Below are 26,890 nucleotides of genomic sequence, written 5' to 3'. Positions count from 1 at the left end.
CTCTTCTTAGTTGATAAAGTTGCCGCCGGTTGTACTTCACTAGCTCTACTGTTTTTTTTTTTTTTTTTTTCTGTGTGTGTGTCATCGGTGAGCTGCTGTTCAATGATGATAAAGTTTGGCGTGTTGACAGTTTTTGGGGTTATTTGCCATGCCTCAGTTATTCTTACGAGTCCAGGTGATAGATAGTTAATACTGTTGTGATTTCGTCTTGTTTGTTGGATAATGAGGTGACATTTGACAGCAATAAGCAATAAGACCAACAGCTGGTCTGGAGTGTGTGTGTGTGTGTGTGTGTGTAATTCACCTCGGTCGTCTGCTGGTCACCCAGCCAGTCTTTCCCATTACGGAGCGAGCTCAGAGCTCATAGACCGATCTTCGGGTAGGACTGAGACCACAACACACTCCACACACCGGGAAAGCGAGGCCACAACTCCTGCTAGGTGAACAGGGGCCACACATTAAGAGGCTTGCCCATTTGTCTCGCCGCTTACCGGGACTCGAACCCGGATCTCTCGATTGTGAGTCGAGCGTGCTAACCACTACACTACGCGGTGTGTGTGTATGTGTGTAATTCACATCGGTCGCTTACTGCTCACCCAGCCAGTCTTCCCCATTACGGAGCGAGCTCAGAGCTCATAGCTCAGAGCTCATAGACCGATCTTCGGGTAGGACTGAGACCACATCAACACACAACACACACCGGGAAAGCGAGGCCACAACCCCTCGAGTTACATCCCGTACCTATTTACTGCTAGGTGAACAGGGGCCACACATTAAGAGTCTTGCCCATTTGCCTCGCCGCTTACCGGGACTCGAACCCGGCCCTCTTGATTGTGAGTCGAGCGTGCTAACTACTACACTACGCGGTGTGTGTGTGTGTGTGTGTGTGTGCGTGTTTCATTGTTTGATCTGCCGCAGTGTCTGACGAGACAGCCAGACGTTACCCTACGGAACGAGCTCAGCTCAGAGCTCATTATTTCCGATCTTCGGAAATAATGTGAGACCAGGCACACACCACACAGCGGGACAACAAGGTCACATCCCGTACCTACTCACTGCTAGGTGAACAGGGGCTACACGTGAAAGGGGAGACACCCAAATATCTCCACCCGGCCGGGGAATCGAATCCCAGTCCTCTGGCTTGTGAAGCCAGCGCTCTAACCACTGAGCTACCGGGCCGTGTATGTGTGTGTGTGTGTGTGTTTCACTGTTTGATCTGCTGCAGTTTTTGACGAGACAGCCAGACGTTACCCTACGGAACGAGCTCAGAGCTCATTATTTCCGATCTTCGGATAGGCCTGAGACCAGGCACACACTACACACCGGGACAACAAGGTCACAACTCCTCGATTTACATCCCGTACCTACTCACTGCTAGGTGAACAGGGGCTACACGTGAAAGGAGACACACCCAAATATCTCCACCCGGCCAGGGAATCGAACCCTCGTCCTCTGGTTTGAGAAGGCAGCGCTCCAACCACTGAGGTACCGGGCGTGTCTTGCTGAGAAGGAAAGTATCAGAAGGTGGTATTACTCGTGTTTAACTAGTGTGTGTATTTACCTAGTTGTAGTTTTACAGGGCCTGGGCTTTATGCTCGTGTGGCCCCATCTCCATATCTACACTTATCCAATCTTACTTTAAAAGTATGCACACTCGTTGCAGACACTACTTCTTCATTTAAACTGTTTCACGTCTCAATACATCTTTGCGGGAAACTGTATTTTTTAACATCTCTCAGATATCTTCCTTTTCTCAGCTTTTTACTATGTGATCTTGTGCTTCGAATGTCATATTCTTCTCTCAGGATCAGTTTCTCATTATCCACTTGGTCCATTCCGTTGATCAATTTATAAACTTGTATCAGATCCCCTTTCTCTCTTCTCTGTTCCAAGGTTGATAGATCCATAGCTTTTAGTCTCTCCACATATGTCATCCCTTTAAATTCTGGAACCATTCTTGTAGCCATTTTTTGTAGTCTCTCCAATTTCCTTATGTGTTTCTTTTTATGGGGGTGTCCACACAACTTCTGCATATTTCAATCTGGGTCTTATCTTAATACTTATCAATTTCTTCTTTTTTTTTTTTTTTGTCCATATAGTGAAATGCTAATCCAATATTCTTTAGCAAATTATATGTCTCTCTGAAAATTCTATCAATATGGTTTACCGGTTGATTGTTTTCTTCCATCGTCACTCCCAAGTCCTTTTCCTTTTTTACTTTTTCTAGTTCTACTCCATCTCCCATCTTATAGATTCCCACTGGTCGTCTTTCACTTTTTCCCATTTCCATGACATGGCTTTTGTCCACATTGAATTCCATTTCCCCTTTTTTACTCCATTTCCAGATCTTGTTTAAGTCTTCCTGCAGTATTTCACAATCCTCTTTTTGTTTTATGATTCTGCACAGTTTCGCATCGTCCGCAAACAAATTTATGTAGCTGTTCACTCCCTCTGGCATGTCGTTTATATATATGAGAAAAATTATTGGCGCCAATACTGACCCCTGTGGCACTCCGCTGTCTACTGTTCTCCACTTGGACTTCATATCTTTAACTATCGTCCTTATTTCTCTCCCCCTCAAGTAATTTTCCATCCATCTCAATGTGCTTCCTTTTAAGCCACCCTTCTCCTCTAACTTGCATAGTAATCTTTCATGTGGCACTTTATCAAACGCCTTTTTAAATGTGTGTGTGTGTGTGTGTGTGTGTGTGTGTGTGTGTACCAGGATTGCCTTTTAACCCTTTCAGTACTCCAGGGACACCTTGAGATTTGGGTACGATTATACCATTTTATTGACATTAGGAAGGGTCTAGTCTATGGAGATCAGAGAAGATTAATGGCCAGAGTTTTCACTATTTAAATCCCCCACATGATCTCGAGTTTCTGAAGCTGTATGAAATCACCAAGTAGTAAGCACATAGTGAATATATGGAAACGCGTCTTGGTACTGATGAGGTTAAGATGAATGTTGGCCTTCGGAAATCTAGGTCTACCGTAGCGGCCAAACATATTTTGGCCTTTTGTTGTCCTTTGCTATTGTTCAGGATAGTCAGCATTTTTAACTATATAATTATATTAATTTTCCTCCAAAATAAATGTATTGTGAGTTACTGCAAGAAAATGAGTTTCAAAATTATATTTATACACATGCAAACATCACGTATATACTAGGTAAACGTGTTTCGTATTGGTTTAGTACGTGTGTGTAGTGTACAGTACATCGTGTCCTGGTATGATGGCCCTCCCTCGATCCTCATGCCCGCCGCTCAGTCTGTCGTCTGGTGTCACGACTCGCGACAGGCAGGGAGATTTTGATGAAATTCTGCAAGTTTTTCTAGCTAGACAACATCCAAGCCTTATCCAAATGAGTCATATTATGGAGTACACTCAATGTACTACATATTAATAATCTTGATTGTGCAGAATATACTAAGATAAGATAACATGGAGTATTGGCCCTATCTAGTAGCCAATTGGTGATCTTTGCCATTATTAAACCTAATAAATAGGTATATCATCTACATTATGGTGTAATAAAGTTAGCACTTTTCTGGCCTTTTCGATTAAGTGTGGCCTCATGACTGTGACCTGGGACGTCTGGCAACCCTGTCACTCCGCAGTTCAGTCGTCGCCAGTCCGTCTTAACAATCTTCCCTAACAGCTGTGCATGTGAGTATTGGGCCACTGGCAGGCCTTGGTGGCGTGTCATCTGCGTCTGGAGGTGGTAAATGTGTGGTGGAGTGCTGCGGTGGAGGCGAGGGGCAGCCACACCACCACAGCAAGACGACAAAAGAGATTATATAATGAGATAGGTAGGGTACGTACGCTTTTTTTTCGGTAACCATCACCTCGCTTATTTCCTCGCTTCGTAGGCCAGGATTGAAACTGATGAGTGTTTTCTTAGCATTCACCCATACATGTATGCTGTATTGTTGAGGTTTGTAGAGGTGAGAGGAAGGTGTGGTGAAGCTGTATGATCAACAAGTGGCTGGGTGGGTTGGTGCTTGGTGGTCGTCAAGGCTGGTTTGGCTGGTGACCCTTGGCTCGCCTCAGTTGTTGCTATGTGACTCCTTGGCTCATGTGTCATCTCAGGCTAGTTATGTTAATTGAGTTAAGATGGCGTCCTGCTGAGAAGGAAAGTATCAGAAGGTGGTATTACTCGTGTTTAACTAGTGTGTGTATTTATCTAGTTGTAGTTTTACAGGGCCTGGGCTTTATGCTCGTGTGGCCCCGTCTCCATATCTACACTTATCCAATCTATCTTTAAAAGTATGCACACTCGTTGCAGACACTACTACTTCATTTAAACTGTTCCACGTCTCAATACATCATTGCGGGAAACTATATTTTTTAACATCTCTCAGACATCTTCCTTTTCTCAGCTTTTTACTATGTGATCTTGTGCTTCGAATGTCATATTCTTCTCTCAGGATCAGTTTCTCATTATCCACTTGGTCCATTCCGTTGCTCAATTTATAAACTTGTATCAGATCTCCTCTCTCCCTTCTTTGTTCCAGGGTTGGTAGATCCATAGCCTTTAGTCTCTCCTCATATGTCATCCCTTCAAATTCTGGAACCATTCTTGTAGCCATTTTTTGTAGTCTCTCCAACTTCCTTATGTATTTCTTTTTATGAGGGGTCCACACTACTCCTGCATATTCCAATCTGGGTCTTATTATAGTACTTACCAATTTCTTCACCATTTCTTTGTCCATGTAGTAAAATGCTACTCCAATATTCCTTAGCAAATTATATGTTTCTCTAAAAATTCTGTCAATATGGCTTACTGGTTGATTGTTTTCTTCCATCGTCACTCCTAAGTCCTTTTCCTTTTTTACTTTCTCCAGTTCTACTCCATCTCCCATCCTATAGATTCCCACGGGTCGTCTTTCACTCTTTCCCATTTCCATGACATGGCTTTTGTTCACATTGAATTCCATTTCCCACTTTTTACTCCATTCCCAGATCTTATTTAGGTCTTCTTGCAGTATTTCACAATACCCTTTTTGCTTTATAACTCTTCCTTGACATTGTGTGTGTGTGTGTATGTGTGTGTGTGTGTGTGTGTGTGTGTTTACCTTGTTGTATATTACAGGGTTCGAGTGGGAGTCATAGTGCCCTCTCTCCATTTGTAATTTTATCAATTTTTTTCTTAAATTCATGCACACACTACTGTTACAATCTCTTCCTCGAACTTTTCATGGTCTTCTTAGTGTCCTCGTGTCCGTCTATCTTCATCTTCTGTCAGTGATACCAGGTCTTATCTATCAATTTTTTCCATACAGTTTACTGTCTTATACATCGTGATTAGCTATATTTCCTCTATCTCATCTGTCCCTCAAAGTTGGTAGTTCCGTTTCCTTCAGTTTTTTTTTTTTTTCATAAGGAAGGTTCTTAATTCTGGCACCATCTTTATAACTGTCCTTTGGATTCTTTCTAATTTCTTGATATCCTTTTGCATGTGTGGTGGCCACAACACTGCAGCATATTCAAGTCAGGGTCTTATCATAGTGGTTATCTTTTCATCATACTTGTGTGTGTGTGTGTGTGTGTGTGTGTGTGTGTGTGTGTGTGTGTGTGTGTGTGTGTGTGTGTGTGTGTGTCAATTAAGTATCATAACTAACTTACTATACTATATGTATTATTTTTTTCAATTTTTTGCCTTTGTTTATTTGCTTATTTTGTTTCTTATAAAAAGTGTAAGATAGTAAGTTTAGGTTAGAATAATGGAGGTAAAAGTATCTTGTCTCCTTGACACTACTGAGTCACTCTAACTTATTCTCATAAAATAATTTAGACTGTCATGTAAGTATTGGAATGAGGCAGTCCATTGAATACTAAAGATATATATATATGCATGATATTTTTGTTATTCAAGGTGATGAACTGCTACTCTAGAAAGACTGTCAAGATTATGCTACCCAACTGAGTTTGTCAATTAAAACTGTTGGGATTCCAGAGAAGATGGAAAAATGTCAAATGAATACAGAGGTGACGTCCTTGGTTTTGATGGGATTACAAAGACTCTCCAGATTTGGATATGATGTGAACTACTTTAGATTGATACATACAACAGTAACCAGCCACCCTTTTGTAACCCATGCTTCTATGAATGATTGTTTTTGTTACTTCATCCATTCCTCCAAGCTAACAAAATAAGTGAACATGTGTAGTTATGTGAATAGTATTAGTAATAAATGAAGTCCTGTATCTTTAAAACATCCAGTTCTAGATATCATTGTTTTTCTTGGTTAAGGTGTCAGGTAGGTTACATTTCATCTCAGCAACCCTTTTCAAACTGCAAACTTCCATGCCTTCTTTCCTTCTCTGGCTGTGTTGCACGAGGCTTTCTACTTTTCTCTCACCATTGTTCTATCCAACTCCCAAATGCAAGAGTTGACTGCTATCCTTAATCTTTCAACTCTTTTTCTTGTAACTCTTAACTCCTTGACTTGCTACTTTCAACTTAAACTATTTCAAGAGGAAGGTTTCAAGATGCATTTTCTCAAAGTTATTGTTAAAGATTTCTGTTTAGTCATGAATGTTTATCTATATCTTTGTGTACTAATGTTTTCACTCACTTCCATTGCTTTTCTCAACAATACAAAGTTATATGTGGATTTCTGATAATAAAGGAATAATGAGATTTTTCCTCCCTTTATGTACATCTTCATCAGTTGTTATTCATGATTCTTGGAACTTCCTTGTAATGGAATAGTCTCTTTGCACTTACCCATCTCTCTCTCTCTCTCTCTCTCTCTCTCTCTCTCTCTCTCTCTCTCTCTCTCTCTCTCTCTCTCTCTCTCTCTCTCTCTCTCTCTCTGATTAAAGGGGACATCAAGGAAGTGGACCAACACAGGAGAGTTCCTGTGTGTTTACACGATAGTGTCTCATCCTCAGCTACAAATTTCTTTGATTTAATTCCTTGACATTCTCTTGCTGCATAACTATATAAGTTTTGTAACATTGTCATATTTGTCACAATAGTTTATATATAATTCATGTGTGTTAGAACTGGTCAAGACATTTATCCCATTCTTTCAGCTAACACTCTCTTTTTATACCATGTGGGCTTCTCATGGGAATTTATGGGTTAAAGGGGATACTTTTTGTGGTACCTCCTATCTCAAAGCCCACCCACTAGGAAACCGTTGCCCCGAGTGAGGAAGCCCAACCTACACTCGGACCGTGGACAAGATTCGAACCTGTGCGCTTGGAGACCCCTCGGACCCCAAAGCGCGCGTGGTTCCACTGTACCATGGCAGCCCTCATGACTCTGTTAAGGGACTGGCATCTCAGTGGATCTTTTTGTTTGATAATTTTTGTCACCCTTGGCCAGTTTTCCTCTCTTACATAAAAATAGATGAATAGAAAATTAAAGGACTAATAATGATAATTGACAACCATATGTGTGTGTTATTTTAATGAGTTATGAATAGTGCAGTTATCAGTTTCAGAGCATTCATTCCTTTCATAAACTTTTCTCCTATCACTAAATTATTTTTTTGTTTTATGCTCATTCTTTAGTTGAATGGTGTACTGTATCAGCATTTTTCTTTCCAGAATGAGTGTCCCACCACCAGAATGTTTGAAAGGGCCTATGCATGTCCCCAGCAAGCTGTTGATGGGTCCAGGTCCATCCAACAGTCCACCACAGGTCCACCAGGCCATGCTTAAACCCCTGCTGGGACACTTGCACCCAGAGTTCACTCAGGTGGGACGGGATGGAGAACATAACTCTTGGCAGTCTTAAGTTTTCATTGTTGTATTTTGGTAGAGTGTTGACTATTTCCATGGACCATTTATAGGTTAAAGTGATGACAGTTCTCTGTTTAAGTCATTTTTTTTCATTAATTGAAGCAGTTTCCTTATTAGTTTCACTGATGTCCTATCCCAATTTTCACATGACCATTTGGCAACAGTTTGCTGCATTCATGCCGTGTCTTTCATGCATAATTACACTTGCACTTTTTCAATTCTTGCCTCAGTTCCCTACATTTGGTGCACACTCTGGATCATGAAGGTCTTCAGATTATCTTATAATTTTATGTTTTCTAGTTTTCAAAATAAAGACACAATCAAGACATTGCAATATGATAATAAAGTACTAAGTGATCCTTTAGACATCTCACATGCCTTCAGTAATTATTTTTCTAAAATTGCACCTGATCTGGAGAGCAAACTTCCTCACTCAAATAAAAATCCATTAGATTACCTCAAAGAAAATTATCCAAATTCCATGGTAGTTCCCATTATCACTACATATGAAATGAATTCAGTAATTAAGTCTCTAAAAAACAAAACCTCTGATATAAATGATATATCGGCTACCATCATCAAAAGTAACTCTAATCTTTTATCAATCCCTTTAACAATACTTTTTTAATCAGTCTGTAACAAATGGAATTTTCCCTGACAAGTTGAAAACCGCAAAAATTACTCCCATTTATAAATCTGGCCCTCATGATGACCCCAAAAATTATAGACCAATTTTTCAACTTACAATATTTTCCAAAATATTTGAGACATTAATGAAAAAACATTTAATTAATTACTTAGAACACAAAAATATTCTTAATCCTTCGCAGTATGGTTTTAGACGAAAAATTGTAGCACTTTTAAAGCATTGAATAAATTTTCTAATGACATATTTACAGCTATTGACAAGAAGTTTTCTGTTTTATCAGTATTCATTGATTTTGCTAAGGCATTTGACACAATAAACCATAAAGTTCTCCTTAATAAAATGCACCACTATGGAATTCGCGGCCCTATTTTTTCATGGTTTACAGATTACTTAACAAACCGGTGTCAATACACTTCCTTTAGTTATGCAAAATCATCTTCAACCTTAATTACTCTCGGCGTACCACAAGGTAGTGTGCTTGGACCTCTATTATTTCTCCTCTACATCAATGATATTTCTGATATTTTTTCTGACTCTAAAAGCATCTTATTTGCCGATGATATGACAGTTTATCTAATAGAAACAGATCCAAATCGACTTGTTTTTAGTGCTAACAATGAACTTAAAAAATTATATCAGTGGTGCCTTTGCAATAGGCTCACAATAAACACTGACAAAACTTACTTTATGCTATTCACTGGTAAAACTATGCTGGATTTACCTAATGTGCTAATAAATAACAGAATAATTACTAAAATCGATAAATTCAAGTTCCTTGGTGTTACTTATGATAGCTCTTTAAATTTTAAGTACCATATAGATAATATTACACTAAAAATATTGAGACATATTGCATTACTTTATCAAATCAGAGATTTTATGCCACCGTATGTCCTAAAATCCATCTACTTTGCTCGCATTCACACATTGCTAACATACTGTAACCCTATTTGGTTCACTACTTACCCTACATTCCTAACTCTTTTAAAATTACAGCTCAAAAAAGTTGTCAGAATTATAACTAACAGCACCTACCTTGAACACACTGACCCTCTTTTCAAACTGACCAAACTTTTAAAACTTAATGATATAACAAAGCTTGCTATAGCCACACACATGTATAACAATAAAAATTATATTCACAGCATTCTTCCATCACATGATTATAGTACGCGCCACCGTGATCATCTTTCTTTACCAATACACCACCTTTCTAAGTTTCGGCATTCAACTAATTATCTAGGACCTGTTATATGGAATACTATTCCTCGCAAAATTCAAGAAGCATCATCTCAATGCATTTAAAACAATGCTAAAAAAACATATCTTGTCTAGCTACTAATCTATGTTCTGCTAAATCAGATATACCAAGTGTTGTTCTAATTTTACTATTGATGATTTGTAAAATATACATTGTGTCAGTTAGTTGTGATTGTTATTATTATTATTATTATTATTATTATTATTATTATTATTATTATTATTATTATTATTATTATTATTACTATTATTATTATTATTATTATTATTATTGATTATATTAGTTATTATTGTTATTATTGATTATATTAGTTATTATATGTTGTTATGATCATTATTATCATCTATACTATTGCTATTATTGTCAATAATATTAATATTATTATTGTCATTATTATTATTATTATTATTATTATTATTATTATTATTATTATTATTATCACTATTATTATGGTTATCATTTCTATTTTCATTATGATTATTATTACCATTAATATTATTATTACTATTATTATTATTATTATTATTATTATTATTATTTTTATTATCACTATTATTATTATTATTATATAAATTCACTTCGGAAAAAACATTTCGTTCGTTGTAGCTAACATTTTAGTTACTATTATTATTAAAATAGTTCTTATTCCACCAGTCAGTATAACTATTTTATACTCTGATAAGTACTTGCCTGAAAAGTTCTACTTTATATAGGCTAGCTTAGTTTATCTGTAAAGATTGGATATACTCATATATACCAGTATGTAAAATGACATGGCTATAAATAAATGTTTCAAATGTTTCAAATGTCTTACTGATGACTCGTTGCTTTCATTACTAATTAATAGGCCTTGTCAATATGCTCAGAAATTTACCATAATGGAAGCTTCTGTTAAAGGTAAACATACTAGTGACTTACCATAAGTTACCACATGGCCAAGGCAACAGTAATCCAGTGTCTACATAAGTGCCTTCCCACTGTTATAATTTGTGTTTGCAGATCATGGATGAAGTGAAAGAAGGACTGCGTTACTTATTCCAAACCAGGAGTGATGTTGTCTGCTGTGTAAGTGGCACAGGTCATGCAGGGATGGAGGCCACCATGTGCAACCTGCTGGAGCCCAAGGACATCATCCTGATTGCTGAGAATGGCATCTGGGGTGAGCGTGCTGCTGACATGGCATCCAGACATGGTAAGGGAAATGCTACACTGCTGATTCAAGGCAGAGGGAATAATTGTATGCTTACCTGGAAAGCTTCTTGGTTGTAATATTTCATATTATTTGTTTAGAACTTTGTACTTTTTTGATGGTGGCTTACATGTCCAGGGTTTCATTCTGTGGCAGTTATAAATTTGATACACAATTTGCTGATGCTTTTATTTTTAAGATAACTAATTGGAAACTGATTTTTCCTTCTCTCCATTTCTTACAAGGTGCAGTTTTTTTGGTAAGTTATACAGTAGTATATAGTGTGTGTGTGTGTGTGTGTGTATTTATTTACCTAGTTGTATCATACAGGAAAAGAGCTATGCTCGTGCTGTTCCATCTCCATATCTGAAAATCCAACATCTCTCTGAACTTATTGATTGTTCTTGCTTCAACAACTTATCTAAACTGTTCCAACTTCTACACATCTTTGTGGAAACCTGAACTTCTTGATATCTCTCCTGCAGTTGTTCTTTCTTAATTTCTTTCCATGTCTTCTTGTGTCACTGGTGTCCCAGATTAGTAAGTCTTCTCGATCTAATTTTTCCAGTCCATTCATCACTCTATACTCTTGTGTTATTAGATCTCTTTACCTTCTCTGTTCTAAAGTTGTAAGACCTAGTATTCGTAGCCTTTCTTCATATGACTTCACTTAAACTTGGGGGAAACTTTGTTGCTGCCCTCTGTATTTTCTCTAGTTTTCTTAAGCGTTTTTTTTTTTTTTTTTTTTTTTTTTTCTTCTCTCTCTCTTCCTTCCTCCTGTCTATTTAAGTGAGTGCCACCTTTATATTTCTCAAAAGTTCATAGGCATTTCCTGTAATTCTGTTTATGTGCTTTTCTGGTGACAAGTTATCTGCAATGGTTACTCCTAGGTCCTTTTCTTCAGACTTCTTTTTGATTTCTTCATTCCATATTGAGTAAACTCCCCTCATGAATTTACTCAGTGTGTGTGTGTAATTCACCTCGGTCGCCTGCTGGTCATCCAGCCAGTCTTCCCCATTACGGAGCGAGCTCAGAGCTCATAGACCGATCTTCGGGTAGGACTGAGACCACAGCACACTCCACACACCGGGAAAGCGAGGCCACAACCCCTAAAGTTACATCCCGTACCTACTTACTGCTAGGTGAACAGGGGCCACACATTAAGAGGCTTGCTCATTTGCCTCGCCGCTTCTCGAACCCGGCCCTCTTGATTGTGAGTCGAGTGCTGACCACTACACTACTGTGTGTGTGTGTGTGTGTGTGTGTGTGTGTGTGTGTGTGTGTGTGTGTGTGTGTGTGTGTGTGTGTGTGTGTGTGTGTGTGTGTATTTACCTAATTGTATTTACCTAATTGTAACATACGGAAAAGAGCTATGCTCGTGTTGTCCCGTCTCCATATCTATTAATGTCCAGCTTTTTCTTAAAATCATGAATATTCCTTGCGTTGACCACTTCCACGTCTAAACTATTCCATGCTTCCACCCTTCTATGAGGGAAGCTATATTTTTTCACATCTCTCCTATAAGTGGCCATTTTAGTTTTTCCCATGCCCTCTCGACATTCTTCCATTCCACATACACAGATCTTCCCTATCCATTTTTCCATGCCAATCATCACTCTGTATATTGCTATCAGGTCTCCCCTTTCTCTTCTGTTTTCCAGGGTTGGAAGTTGCATTCTTTTCAGTCTGTCTTCATAAGTCAAATCTCTTAAGTCAGGCACCATTTTCGTTGCAGCCCTCTGTACTTTCTCTAGTTTCCTTATGTGTTTCTTTAAGTTCGAGCCCACTGTATTGTTGCATATTCAAGCCTCGGTCTTATCATTGCAGTAATTATTTTCTTCATCATTTCTTCATCTAGATATACGAACGCCACTCTTATGTTCCTCAATAAGTTCAATACTTCTCCAATTATTTTGTTTATATGTCTCTCTGGCGATAGGTCATTGGTAATTGTCACCCCAAGGTCTTTTTCTTCATGACTGGTTTTATGTCTTCATTTCCTATCTTGTACATACTCCTGATTCTTCTTTCACTCTTGCCAAACTCTATTTTCTTGCATTTTGTCGTGTTGAACTCCATTTGCCATGTACAGCTCCATTTCCATATTCTGTCCAAGTCTTCCTGGAGTAGTTCGCAATCTTTGTCACATCTCACTTTTCGTAACAATTTTGCATCGTCTGCAAATAGGCTCACATAACTGGACACCCCATCCACCATGTCATTTATGTAGACTGCGAACATTACTGGTGCCAACACTGATCCCTGTGGAACTCCACTCTCCACCAATCCCCATTCTGATGGTCTGTCCTTAATTATTGTTCTCATTTCTCTTCCTACCAAAAGTCTTCCATCCATTTTAGTAAACTGCCATGCACTCCTCCTACCATTTCAAGTTTCCAGATCAGTCTCTGGTGTGGTACCTTATCAAAGGCCTTTTTTAAATCCAGATATATTCCATCAGCCCAACCATCTCTTTCCTGTATTACATCTATCACCCTCGAATAGTAACATATCAGGTTTGTCGTGCATGAACGCCCTTTCCTAAAACCAAATTGACACTCACAAAGTATGTCATTTTTCTCCAAGAAGTCTGTCCATCTAGTCTTCACCACCCTCTCACACATCTTAGCTACCACACTTGTAAGTGACACTGGTCTATAGTTCAATGGGTCTCTCTTGTTACCTGATTTATAGATTGGGACAATGTTAGCTCTTTTCCAGTCTTGGGGCACTACGCCTTCCCTTAATGAGGCATCAATTACTTCACAAACTTTTTCTGCCAATTGCTCCCTGCATTCTCTTAAAATCCATCCTGATACCCCATCAGGTCCCACAGCTTTTCTCACTTCTAAACTCCCCATCATGTTCTTGATCTCCTCCACAGTTACTTGAAACTCCTTCATAATCCCTTTCTGTTCCATTACCAGTGGTTTGTCAAAAGCAGTCTCCTTTGTGAATACCTTCCGAAAGCATCCATTCATAGCCTCTGCCATTTCCCTGGGATCTTCACTGTATACTCCATTTACTTCTAAACTTTCAATACTTTCTCTATTTTTGATGTTGTTGTTCACATGTCTGTAAAAAGCCTTGGTTGGTCTTTACATTTATCAATTATATCCTTTTCTTGTTTCTTTCTTTCTTCTCTTCTAATCAACACATATTCATTTCTTGCTCTTTTGTAACTTTCCCACTGCTTAATCCGTCTTTTCCTTCTCCACCTCTTCCATGCATCCTCTTTTCTTGTTCTAGCCTTTTCACATCTATCGTTAAACCAGTCCTGCTTTCCAACTTCTCTATGTTGTCTTATTGGTACAAATTTTTCTCACCTTCTTTGTATATTTTTATAAATTCCTTCCACTTTTCATTTGCTCCTTAGCACTCTTGAATTTCATCCAATTTGTCTCTTGAAAGAATTTCTTTAGGTTTCCAAAATCTGTCTTGGCATAATTCCATCTTCCCACTTTATATTCTTCATTTCTTCTAGATTTCTCTTCGTCTATCACCTTGAACTCCAAAACTGCATGATCACTCTTTGCTAAAGGGCACTCCACCCTCATCTCCTCAATGACCATTGGCTCTGTACTAAAGACCAAGTCCAGTCTTGACGATGCTCCCTCTCCTCCAAACCTAGTATCTTCTTTGACCCACTGAGTTAACACATTTTCCATTGCCAGTGTCAATAGTGTATTTCCCATGTTGTCTCTGATCCTTCCATTGACCAGTCCTCCCAACACACCTCTTTACAATTAAAATCTCCCATCATTATAGTTCGTTCACAGCCACCCAACATTTCTTCCAGACATGTTCCTGTATCACTTATCATTTCTTCATATTCCTGTACTGACCATGCATTTGTCTTAGGTGGTACGTACACCACTATGTAGTGCCTCTTTTTCCTTCATTAGTTTCTGCTCTGATCTTTAGCACTTCTGCCTTTCCCATACCTTTTTCACTTGATCCACCTTTATATCTTTTTAACCAGCAACATCACTCCTCCTCCCATCTTACCTACTCTATTTCTTTTCCAAACGTTATATTTCCTTCTCCAACCTTCATCAGGTCTTCTCCTCTCTCAGTTTTGTTTCAGTAAGACCCACAATATCTGGGTTCTTGTCCCTCAAGTAATCGTTGAGTTCTAAAATCCCGATATCACTCCATTTATGTTGGAATACATTACATTTCGCTCATATGTAAGTTTCTTTAGTCCTTTCTTGCTGTACTTTTCTGGGTTATGAACCACTTCCTCAGTCTCATATCCAAGATTCTCCAGAAAACTCTTTCTTCTCTTCTGTCCTCTCTTCATTTTTTTCAAAGCCTCCTTTCTCAACTCATTTAACATTTCTCTTTCCTTTTCACCGAGATCTCTTCTCAACCAAATCTTCCTTGTTGTTTCCTGCTGGGCTAGCCTCCATGACTTCTCCACCAATTCATCTACATCCTTTTGTGACTTAAGTTTGATTCTTATTGGCCTCATACCTTCTCTTGTGAACTTTCCAATTCTATGGAAGTCCTCTATTTCTTGTACTAGGTCTTTTCCTCCTCTTGCACCACATTAATGATATTATTTATCACCTTTTTATGTTTTTCTCTCTCCATTTTACTCGGTGTCTTATCCTCCTCCACACCAAATATCACCACACATCTCTTTTTGTCTACAGTTTCCTCACCAATGTCTCATTTGACTTAATAACCTTCACCACTTTCTCAGCTATCTTCTCTTCTATGATCTGTTGATCTATAATTTCAGCAAGGCCCAAAGTTTTCTCCCTGACTCTTTGATTTCCTTTTCCAGACTTGCAACTTTGTAATTTACCTCCTTTCTTTCCACTTCCTGACTTTTTTTCCATTCAGCCTGCTTCTCCATCACTTTTCCTAGAGATTCTCCACATTTTTCGCAATTCACTTTAATTAGCTTAACTTCCTCTTTCAGTGCTGCATTTTCCTTCTTCATATCGGCACAGTCTCTCTTTACATTGTCATAACTCGTTTCCAGGCCCTCATACTTTTCAAACAGTTTTTCAATTTTACCTTCTAACTCCAGAATTTTCTTCACATAAGCGCTCTTCTCCATTATTCCTTGAAACCCTGTGAAGTCTGATTCCTCTTTCGAGTTCACGGCCGCCATGTTGCGCAGACGTAAACAAACCAGCTGATGGCTCAAACGCAGGCTACAGTTTATATTTACCTTCACTGGACATTATTTTGCTAATCAACAGTTAACATGACTATATGGAGACGGGACAAACATTACCAGCTCCTTTCCCACCTTGGTTACTCTTAGGTAACTGTAGAATTATAGATGATTGCTCTGGAGCTCAGCGACCACCTCCGCCATCGACGATGTCCCGTGTGTGTGTGTGTGTGTTTGTGTGTGTGTGTGTGTGTATATGTGTGTGTGTGTGTGTGTTTGTGTGTGTGTTTATATATGATGAATGAGCACATGCTTAAATGATGTATAATATGGTAAGCAACAACTTTCCTATGTAAACATTTTCCAAGCCAATGATGCTCTTCTCTATTTTATTATATGCAGAAATTTGTTAGCTTTCCTATGGTACCTTTGACTTTTGTTTTTGGAAACTGGTTTAATACTTATATGAGTCAGAGATCAATTATAATATTTCCCTTGACTTACCAATGGTGTTCATCCACTTGATGGCAGCATAGGTGACTCACTTGTTTATAGTGACTGATGCAAACAGATCTTGGAGTTAGCATTTTCAAATAGAGGTTGCATGTCATACCAGTATATCTTGTTGCAAAGACTTGATTAATAATGAAAACCATGAAATTTTGTTTATATTTAACTCCTGAAGTGAATAGCATTATTTTATCTCAGAGGCTGATGTTCGCATAGTGAAGAAACCTGCAGGAGAAGTGTTTCAGTTGGATGAGTTGGAGGCAGCTCTAAGGGAACACAGGCCGGCTGTTCTCTTTCTTGTGCAAGGAGAGTCTTCTTCAGGTGCCTTGCAGCCCATCTATGGCGTGGGGCCACTGTGCCAGAAGTGAGCCACTTGTTTTCTCAAACTTTTTGCATTTATATCCACATTTTTGTGTAATTCTGTCCATTGTTGTGCACTCAGGTTAGTGATGCGCTTGCTTCTCCATCCACTCACAGGATAGGGATCACCTGATGTAGAAGCTGAACATTTCATTAACCATACAATAATTTATATTCACAGTTTTATTATTACTGTTTTGACAATAACAACATTTTGGATTGTCCTGCTTGCAGTAGTGACAGGAACACAATGTTTGAGACATGCCTGTAATTGTTATCCTTGTCTTCCCTTCTCCACCAAAATGTAACTGATTGTACAGTTTTGTTATTCTTACTCTAAGTGGATTTATAAAGATACTTATTGAAGACTAATATGAATGATTTGTATTCTTGTGTTTTATTGCCAAGGTATGGAGCGCTGCTTGCTGTTGATGCTGTGGCCTCACTTGGTGGCGTGCCTTTCCTGATGGACCTGTGGGGCGTGGATGTGGTCTACACAGGCACCCAGAAGGTTATCTCAGCACCCCCATCCATGGCTCCCATTGCCTTCAGTGACAGAGCTATGTGTGTGTTTACCTTTCTTTTTGTGGATGCTACTTTGCTCAAAACTTTAAATTATTTTAGTACAAGTATGTGGATTGCTTGATTTAGTATTTATTTAACTTTCAGGTACCTTTGCTCATAATTTTAGACTAACAATATACAGTTGAGTTGGAAGGATGGTGCTAGTGTTCCCTTTGTGCCACTAAAGGCTGATTTAAGGTTAGTAGGGATAGTGGGAAGCTTTCTCTGTATATATTATGATTTCTATAAAAGAGAAAGAACAGAGGCATTGGGAACCATCTTCTGTATATTGTAGTATAACTTTTCAGAATGGGAAGGTATGATGTTTTTTTTCAGCTGCTGGACTTTAGATTGACAGCATTTCAGATTCTTGTGATAAAAAGAATAGGAAATTTTATTAATCTGATAAATAAAAACAAAAGTCTGGGATTTTTAGATAATGAAAATATGAAACATATTTTACTGCAATATACTGATCAGTTATATATACATTGTTGAAGTTCCCTTCAGTGCTAAACTCGGCAAATTTTTATTTTTGATAATCCCTCTCAATTATCACATTTATTTTTCATGACTTAGAATTGGCACATGTAAGATTTTTTAACAAGTGCATGAAAAAGTTTTAAATGAAGGTAACACTTCCTCAAACTTCAACTAATTTAGTACTGTATACACATTTTTTTAAGATTGTGTCTTCAAACCAGCTAATTTAATACAGGAATATTCCACTTAACGAACAGGATAGGGGGTGTCAAAGCTGTTCGTAGAGTGGATATTCGTTAAGCGGACGTAATTTTCCCATAGGAAATAATGGGAATAGGGGGGATGCGTTCTGGGCTGGTCCTCAACATACCACATGGGTTAAAAAAAAAATTATAAATTTTTCTATTAGCTTTTTACAAACCTTGCCCCCAAGAAAGGATTGTTTTGTAATTAAGCGCGTAAAGTGAAATCTTACATGGAATACCAAAATATAAAGCAGAGATAAGATCGGCCACAGATGAGGCGGAGACTCAGCCGCTTCTTCTTCTTCTTGTGACCCTTTTAGCCTGCGTGTTGTCTTTCACCACGATATTAAATTTGTTTCCACTCCTCTATTGCCTGCTATAATGAATATCATATCATAGTATTCATATATGCTCATGCCATGAGGATAACCTCGACTCCATGGCACTGAGTGATAGTGAATTACTAATGAAATACCGCGGTATTTCATTAATAATTCATCATCACTTGCCACGGTATTTCATTAGTAATTCACTATCACTCAGTGCCATGGAGTCGAGGTTATCCTCATGGCATGAGCGTATATGAATACTATGATATGATATCCATTATAGCAGGCAATAGAGGAGTGAAAACAAATTTAATATCGTGGGAAAAGCAACACGCAAGCTAAAAGGGTCACGAGAAGAAGAAGCAGTGGCCAAGTGGCCGCGAGTCTCCCGCGTTGTCTGTGGCTCATCTCATCTCTGCTTTATTTTTTGGTATTCCATGTAAGATTTCACTTTATGCATTACAAAACAATCCTTTCTTGGGGGCAAGGTTTGTAAAAAGCTAACTTTATATAGTACGTTAAACTGGAAATTCATTAGACGAACGTTCGTTAAGCAGAGTATTACTGTACTGTATGCATATTTTTTTTAAGATTGTGTCCCAGAGACTTATTTTTGCCATCAAACATCGCTTTTAAAAATATACTTGTAAAAAGCATAATTCTGTAATTCTCGCCACCAAACATCAAGCTTTTAAAAATATACTTGTAAAAAGCATAATTCTGTAATTCTTAAATTCTGCATAATTGCTATTTTATTTGTTAAAATTTATTTATTTTTTCCAGGGCCAAAGTGAGAGCACGCAAGAAGCCCGTCCGTAGCTTCTATGCAGACATAACTTGGCTGGCCAATTACTGGGGCTGTGATGGAGCCCCTCGCAAGTAAGTCCCATGTCATTGTCTGAAAAGGCCTAGAGATTGTAAATACTGACTGGCCCAAAGTGTAACATGACACACCACTGTATAGATAATAAATACATGGAAAAGAAAATTAAAGGCAAAAAACACTCACTCACTTTTATGGTATTAACCATAATTCAGCAAAACAGGTACATAAATAAAACAAAAATACATTAGATTCTAAAAGGAGATTGCACTTGTGTTTCAAAGCAGAGCCTGTATTTATGTGCATAGTAGTAGCACATGTGTTCATTAAGGAGTATTTTGAATTGATGGTTTTCTGTTTGAGTATGACTAGTTGAAAGAAAGGCTGCACATGCCCCTGATTTGTTGTGCCTAAAGAATTATTACAAAATCCATACATCAACATCTCCCTCGTGAAATGGATTGTGTACAATTAATAGTGACATTCTATTGTATTGATTCATAAGAAAAACTTAGGTTCTGAACTTGTGCTTAATGGATATAATAAATCTTAATTTCTTCAATAGGTATCACCACACGGGTCCAGTGAGCTCAGTTTATGCTCTGCGCGAGGCCTTGTTCCTGGTGTGTGCTGAGGGTCTGGAGTCCTTGTGGGCACGCCATGCTGCCTGTGCTCAGAGGCTGTATGATGGTCTGGCTGACCTCAACCTGCAGCTGTTCATCTGTGACCCTGCTAACCGAACACCCACAGTCACCACCATCAGAGTCCCTGAAGGAGTAGACTGGATGAAGGTTACTAAATACTTCATGACCAAGTAAGAATTATTTGTACATTTCACCTGTTCATTACTCACTTCCTAACCATAGAATTAATATTAAATGAAGAAATTACAGTTAGTTTAATCCTTAACTATATTAAAAGAAGATACTATGGGGCTAGTGAGACAAAATTATCAAATCAACCAAGAGCTTACTGGTATGAAGGGTTATCGTAATTTCTCAAACATATATCGCTTAGGTAGTAAAAGAGATGTTAGCGTCAACAATCACCCGTCAGTCCTTTAGAGGATAGGCTTTGAGAAAACAAATATATAACTTGAACCCAGAGAGAGAGAGAGAGAGAGAGAGAGAGAGAGAGAGAGAGAGAGAGAGAGAGAGAGAGAGAGAGAGAGAGAGAGAGAGAGAGAGAGAGAGAGAGAGGGTAAAGAAAGAAGGGAAGGAAGGGCATTTACTACCCAAGTGGCTAAGTTAAATGTTTGTGAAATTACGATCAAGCTTCGTATTGGTAAGTACTCCGTTAATCTGATCATTTCACTTCATGATATTTAACTGATTTCCATTGTGAAGTCAGTGAGAGTTTTAGAATGATTCCTCAAAACCAATGTTCTCTAAAGATTCAAACTAACAACTGGGAAAAATATATACAACAAAGTAGGAAAATTAAGTTAATATTAGGGCTGGGGAAAAATATGCACAACAAAGTAGGAAAATTAAATTAATATTATTAGGGCTGGTGTAATGTTCCAGACTGCAATAAGCCATATGGCACTATAGGAATGGGGTTTGAGGATTGGTTGTGCGGGGATTAGATTTTAATGGTTTAGAGGAATGATGTAAGAGGAGAAAATAAAGAAAGATCAGAATTCTGTGAGTATGTCAGCAAAGCAAGGGGTTCAGGATAGTAAGAAAGGTGAGGCAAGGCAGTGGGGTGAGCTTGAGTATAAACTGGGCAGTAAAGGAGTATATAGGAGATGTAGGAGTAGGGACCACAAGATGGGCAAGGAGATACAGGAGAGCAAGGCATAAAATAGTAGTGGGTGTGACCAGGGTATAAGCAGGCAAAAGCAGTCTCCTAGTGTCTATTGGAATGAGATAGCTGATACCAAGAGGTGATGGTGGGTTTAACTGCACATAATTTGTTTAAAGTGAGTCCAGACCAGAAAGATTGCCAACAAGTGTAGAGAAAGAACTTCAGAGTGGGTGAAAAGTCACAAGCAGGAAGTGAAAGTTGTTGAGAGCAGGGGAGGGTGAAAGTATCAACCTTGTCATTGTCAGGTATGTCTACATGGCTTGGTACCCAACAGAAATTAACTTTCTTAAAATGGATAAAGAGTTGAAACAACCAGTCCTGAGTTTTGCAAATGACAGGGTGTGGGGAGAAGAGCCCTCCTGCCTCACCCCCCACAGCTGCTGGTAGACAAACAGATTTCACACTTCTTTCAGACCCATTCTCTGACACCAGACCTAACCCTCTACCTACATGTAACACTGATTTTCCTGATGTACATCCTAGTATTATTCTACATCATGAAGCTAGTGCTACGAGTGATCTAGACTGTTTTCAGTTATTCATGGGGAAAGATGTGATTGCTGCTCTGTGTCTCTGGACCAACACACATGCTGCATATTTTTTTTACTCAAATGACATGTTGTGGGGTTTCTCTGATAGAAAACATAAAAATAAATAATATAGTGTGAACAGGGTGTTTGTGAGAAGAATCTGAAGACTACCGCACGGACGATGCGGATGAGTGCATGAGCAGTCGGTTCGGCAGTGAAACGTCTTGTTTATATAAGGTTTTTTTTCGGTAAGGCCTATAGCGCCTGTAGGCACACTTGAAGAGTGTATGGGAAGCGCTGTTCAGCTTCCGCCCATTAGTGGCGCAGGCAATTTTATTTATAGTGGTACCCATATTAAGGCCCATATCACCGCCCAAGCTCATCTTGACTGTAACCACCTAGAACCTGAGTATCATGGTGATATGTAGGCAACTTTAAACCACTCGACAAATGGCAAAGTGTTTTAAGGCTGTACGTGGTGGGATTCGAACCTACGCGTGGACGTCTGCCCGATCCCACGCTCACCACCTTATCCACTATGCCACTGCCACCCTCCTGATGAATACAAGTATCTGGCTGTGAGAAGGTGAAGAATGAGGGCATGCTGAATCAGTGGATGGATCGACTATGAAGTACATTAAGGATGAGAGCGAATAAGTATGGGAGGCATGTTGAAAGTGACTGGAGTATGATTGTTAGGAATGGAAAGGGTTTTAGAATAGAATGTAAGAAAGTGGAAGAGTGAAACATGTGGGACTGAGTGAATGGAAGAATGTGATGGAACAGAAGAGTGAAAAAGGCTCCAATGTATGAAAAGTGGTATGAGGGAAGCCTGGGGGATGATCTCTTTTGAATGAGGGCACAGTGTATGGATGTGAATGCAGGGAGTTACAGATGGTCCAAGTCCTATGGCAGAGTGCCAGATGTGTGACATGGTAGAGGACAAGACAGTTTGAGCATGTGGTGCTGGAGTGTGTGAGGTACACCAGAGACAGGGATGATGATATGATGCATGTGGTACTGAAGGGATTTGTGGAATGCTGTCTCATCCTTCCAGTCAGTTTAATCCTTGACATGGGGTACCTTTGACCTGAACCCCCATCAGGGACAAATCTCTATTGAGGACATTAGGAAGGGCTTGTAGATTTGTCTGGATAAATTTAAGTAGAATTAGACCAGACATTCACAATCACAATCACCATTATTGGTAGTGATGGCAATACCACACTGAGTGATTGCAGTGGTGGATTTGATATTGGTAGTGAAAACATTGGTGCTGCTGATATCCCATAACATTGTTACTTGGAAATATATTGTAGCTTGATTTACATAAGTCTTAATTTGTAGCTCAGTAACACTCATTATATTTGTGGTTGGCTTTTCTTTGATGAATACAATACAAAATGATATGCTAGTTGACAGCATGTGACTCTCCTCACTCACTTCAACAACTACTATATATACATACATGTATGTATACATGTATGAATATATATACATACATGTATGTATATATATTGATCTAAGTTCCAAATAACTCTTGTGTCAAACCTAATAGCATTTACTTTGTTAATATGTCCATTAGTAGAACTGCTACATTTCTGCTTTAAACATCGAGTTTCAAAACTTGCCAGGTACCGAGTGGAGATAAGTGGAGGACTGGGGCCCAGTGCCGGCCTGGTGTGGCGCGTGGGACTCATGGGCTACAACTGCACCCAAGACAATGTTGACCTTGTCCTGAAGATCATGAAGGAAGCACTTGACCAGCAGTCTGTCATCACCAGCAAACTCTGAGATGAGAAATGCCTTATATTCTTCAATATGATGAAAGGTTTACTATTCACAAAATTATTTTACCTATTATGTAAGGTTTTATAATTGTATCCTGGTAGAATTTTTATACAATTAATATGTTTCACTAGTGAATTGTGAACTATGAATTTGTGATAGTTGTGAAAGAATTGATGTAATGAGGGTGGTGAGCATTAAATGCAACCAAGATTTACTTACTTCCACTTCTGAGTACTGCAGTATTTCATGTACCACACCACAACAGGGTCCAAATCGTAATGTCTTATTTTAAAACTGCTCAATCTTAAATTTATACTAGAGATGTGTTTTGCAGACTGTAAAGACACACTCACCTTGACATATCATCCACTCCCCATTTTGATGTGTGCAATATGTTGTTGATACCATGTATTGTGTTGCTGCACCACACACACAGTGTTGTGTGTATCCCTTGCTACTTTCCTCCAGACTAGACTATGGCAGCTTAGTGGCAGGCTGAAAGTAGTGACAATTTGGATTAGTCTATAAAAGTAGCAATAAATCTTCATCTCATAACTATCATTTCTTAGCAGTTCGGAATGAAGAACATCAGAACTTGCCACATGAAGCCAGCATGCTTATGTGTGTAGCCTACAAGACATATCTACCTATTAAAGGCAACCCCCACTTAACGAATGGGTTACGTTCCTATAAAAACGGTTCATCATGTGAATTTTTTGTTAAGCGAACCAATTATAACAAGTTTGACTCCTAACTTGAACTTCCATTGATAGTGAACAAAGTGAGAGTGCATCATAGTACAGTAAAAGGTTTAATGAAAGTAAAAATTATGAAGTTCTAAGTCATAATAATGTACACACTAACTTTATAATGTTGATCTCTTAAATTTATGAAGGGAGGGAGAGTGGAGCAGGAAAGACACTATTTGGCAACCTGTGGAACGTAAACAAAAGGCGCATCATTGCACCGCATACTTATGTACCACATTTCCACAAGGCTTTCCATTTTATCCATTGCAGAGTCACAACTTTGGGTGGTTCTTTTAGCTTGCAAGGAAGATACGGTCTCACCAGCCTTCTTAATATTTTAATAGAGTCTGCCGACTTGAAAATAGTAGAGACAGTAGATGGAGTCAAGCCATGGTGGTAAGCAATGCTGTTTATTAGTTTTCTCGCCTCTCTCATGTCTGTGAATAATATCCAGCTTCACTTCGAGAGTAAGAGACTTCATGGTCTTCTTAGCAATGGTAGGCGACATTGCAGGGCTGGATGCAGGGTGTTTTGGTGGCATGTTGAGCGAGGGAAGACAAGCTGCTGCTGGACGCTGTTATTGTTTCAAATTAAAAGCGGGGAAGGATAGGGGAGTGAGTGGTGCGCGTTTTGCCCTTGAGAGGTGCTTGTGTTTTCAAAAGCCTATCGGCTTGCATGATATGACGGGGCTTTCAAACTTGGAAAAAATTACCTGGATAAAATTTTGTTAAAGTGAGTTTGGTGTTCGTTATACGAGCAGATGGTAGTAAAAGGAAACGTTCATTATGGCGAAATTTTGTTGTATGAACATTCGTTAATCGGGGGTTACCTGTATCTGTACCCTTAAGTTTATCTAGTCTAGTTTTACGGCCTTTTATTAACTGCCAAGTCTGAACCCAAAACATTTACTCATATCTTGGTTATTAATCCTAACAATTACATGAGAAATATAATCTTGGTCATATACCTTACAAAACAGCTATGACCAATCAGATCACCTCTACCTTTATTAGGTGAAATTCAGAAGGTACAAATTCCTCCCAAGAAATATTTTGCATTGTGTCATTGTCAGCCATTTTTCTCTGCATTAACAAACAAAACAAGACATCCTTTAGATATTCATCTTATCTATGTTTGCTTGGCCATTCTGTTGGAATAAAACACAATTTACCTATCTACCTATCCATCTTAGGGTCACTTACAAATCTACTAACATTTATACTAATTCCATTATCTGAATCATCATTACATATTAAGAATTAGCAGTGCAAGAAAATTTTTCTTGTATGCCACCAGTTGCAATTCACACCACTCTGATATAGAGTAGGAAATGTAACTGTTGCCCATCTTAGGACCATGACCTAATCTTTGTATACTAGAACCTTATCAAATGCACTAAATATTTGCAGTGTCAAGGACTTTACACTGAAGTCTCTATAATGATAAAACTAAGTTGAAAGCAGAAGCAGTCCTGTGAACCATTTATCAAAAATATTATTAGTTGAATAGATTAAAAAAATTAGACAATTTTAGACAAATCTACAAGTAAAGGGAGAGCTCAAAGCTCAATATTAACATGTTAATCTCCTACTGTCTTGAAAATAGAAATTATATTTGTTTCAACATCACTTCTTTTAACTGATGAATAAAGTAACTGCAGAGCAAGTTTGGTGAGAAGAGGAGTGGACAAAGGTAATCTCAAAATGTATGAGAATGGCAGTGTGTGACAGTTATGAAAGTTGGAGATCTGAATGAAATTGATAGTTTTCAAAGATGAACATTATATGGAACTGGGCAAGTAGCTATATAACATGAACAAAGCTGGCACATGCAGCCATGAAGTGAAGTTCTGAGAAGCTGGAGAGAAGTGTTAAGGAGACATCTCAACAACTATATATAATGAAACTTTACCATCAGGTGAGTAAACTGACCTATGTAACCACATGGTTACATGACTAATTTATGAAAAAAAAATAAATAATTGAATTTACTAGACACAATATTCATTGTGTCTGTCAAGTACACAACTCTTGCCATCTGATGAATTTGTAACCTTGCCAACAAAATGTAACTCGTAAAGGTGTACTAAATTTACCAGCAGTCGTCTTTAACATTCCATCACATCTGTTTATGATGAGTACAAGTTGCCAGCTTTCTGTGTTTGTTGTTCTTAGTTTCCTGAGGGACAGGTAAACCATGCCAATGTATGTATGTCAAATTCCATATACCAGAAATTATATCAATAAATAATGGTGCTATAAGAAATTTTTATATGCATAATAAAGATTGGTGCTTTAAAATGTTTGAATAAACCTTTATACACTTACATCTTGAATTTATTAAAAGATGTCATAACACTGACACAATGGATTGGGTAATGGAAAATCAGGAGAGAAACACACAAGAGAAGAAAATATTAATACAGGAAGATGAATTTCATTAATTAGAGAAAATGGACATGGCTTGGGAACAATAGTCCAGAGTGAGATAAAGGCAGGAAAAGAAGGATATATCTACGAAAACCAATAATGAAGGGATCAATAGATATGTACTGTACCAAACACAATAATCAATGATGTGAAAAGAAGCAGGTTGGAATTGATGGAGAAAGAGAGGAGGATGTAACAAACAGGAAGAATTAAAAGAACTAGGAAATGAACAATAGCTGAGTCTTGAAAGAAGAGAAAAGGAACCGTGAGAAACATGTAC

The 26,890-nt window shown here is 38.4% G+C and overlaps 1 protein-coding gene and 1 long non-coding RNA gene across 7 annotated transcripts in view; one reads left to right on the top strand and one right to left on the bottom strand.

The window, feature by feature from the left end:
- Window positions 1–1,513: 1,513 nt before the first annotated feature.
- Window positions 1,514–26,481, top strand: LOC123504909 (alanine--glyoxylate aminotransferase-like). 5 transcript variants are annotated; one of them, XM_045255827.1, is made up of 8 exons: window positions 1,514–1,524; window positions 7,564–7,714; window positions 10,668–10,860; window positions 16,697–16,862; window positions 17,267–17,422; window positions 19,263–19,358; window positions 19,868–20,116; window positions 23,276–26,481. In XM_045255827.1, the coding sequence occupies exons 2-8, from the start codon at window positions 7,565–7,567 to the stop codon at window positions 23,433–23,435; spliced, it is 1,170 nt and encodes a 389-aa protein (XP_045111762.1). In that variant the 5' UTR covers window positions 1,514–1,524; window position 7,564; the 3' UTR covers window positions 23,436–26,481. The 5 variants fall into 5 exon arrangements, with proteins under 5 accessions (XP_045111762.1, XP_045111759.1, XP_045111760.1 ...); XM_045255824.1 differs by lacking the exon at window positions 1,514–1,524 and adding an exon at window positions 3,538–3,669; XM_045255825.1 differs by lacking the exon at window positions 1,514–1,524 and adding an exon at window positions 3,676–3,817.
- The window catches only part of LOC123504911, a 15,270-nt gene continuing 7,859 nt past the window's right edge, over window positions 19,480–26,890 (bottom strand). Inside the window, exons 2-4 of one of the 2 annotated variants that reach the window (XR_006674982.1) lie at window positions 23,786–23,927; window positions 23,207–23,431; window positions 19,480–20,070 (exon numbers count right to left, since the gene is read on the bottom strand). This is a non-coding gene — a long non-coding RNA (uncharacterized LOC123504911). The remainder of the gene's footprint in view (window positions 20,071–23,206; window positions 23,432–23,785; window positions 23,928–26,890) is intronic. The other variant, XR_006674981.1, reaches the window with a different exon arrangement.

Source organism: Portunus trituberculatus, chromosome 17 (assembly GCF_017591435.1).
Source record: "Portunus trituberculatus isolate SZX2019 chromosome 17, ASM1759143v1, whole genome shotgun sequence".
In the NCBI taxonomy this organism is placed as follows: Eukaryota; Metazoa; Arthropoda; class Malacostraca; order Decapoda; family Portunidae; genus Portunus; species Portunus trituberculatus.
This window is presented reverse-complemented; position numbering and strand designations above follow the sequence as displayed.

Bases quoted from the DNA above. Each gene is read 5' to 3' on its own strand.
- LOC123504909 (XM_045255823.1), top strand. From the start codon at position 4,079: ATGTGTCATCTCAGGCTAGTTATGTTAATTGAGTTAAGATGGCGTCCT. The intron at 4,150-7,563 runs GTGGTATTACTC...TTTTCTTTCCAG, and splicing joins GAGAAGGAAAGTATCAGAAG to AATGAGTGTCCCACCACCAG. The intron at 7,715-10,667 runs GTGGGACGGGAT...TTGTGTTTGCAG, and splicing joins TGCACCCAGAGTTCACTCAG to ATCATGGATGAAGTGAAAGA.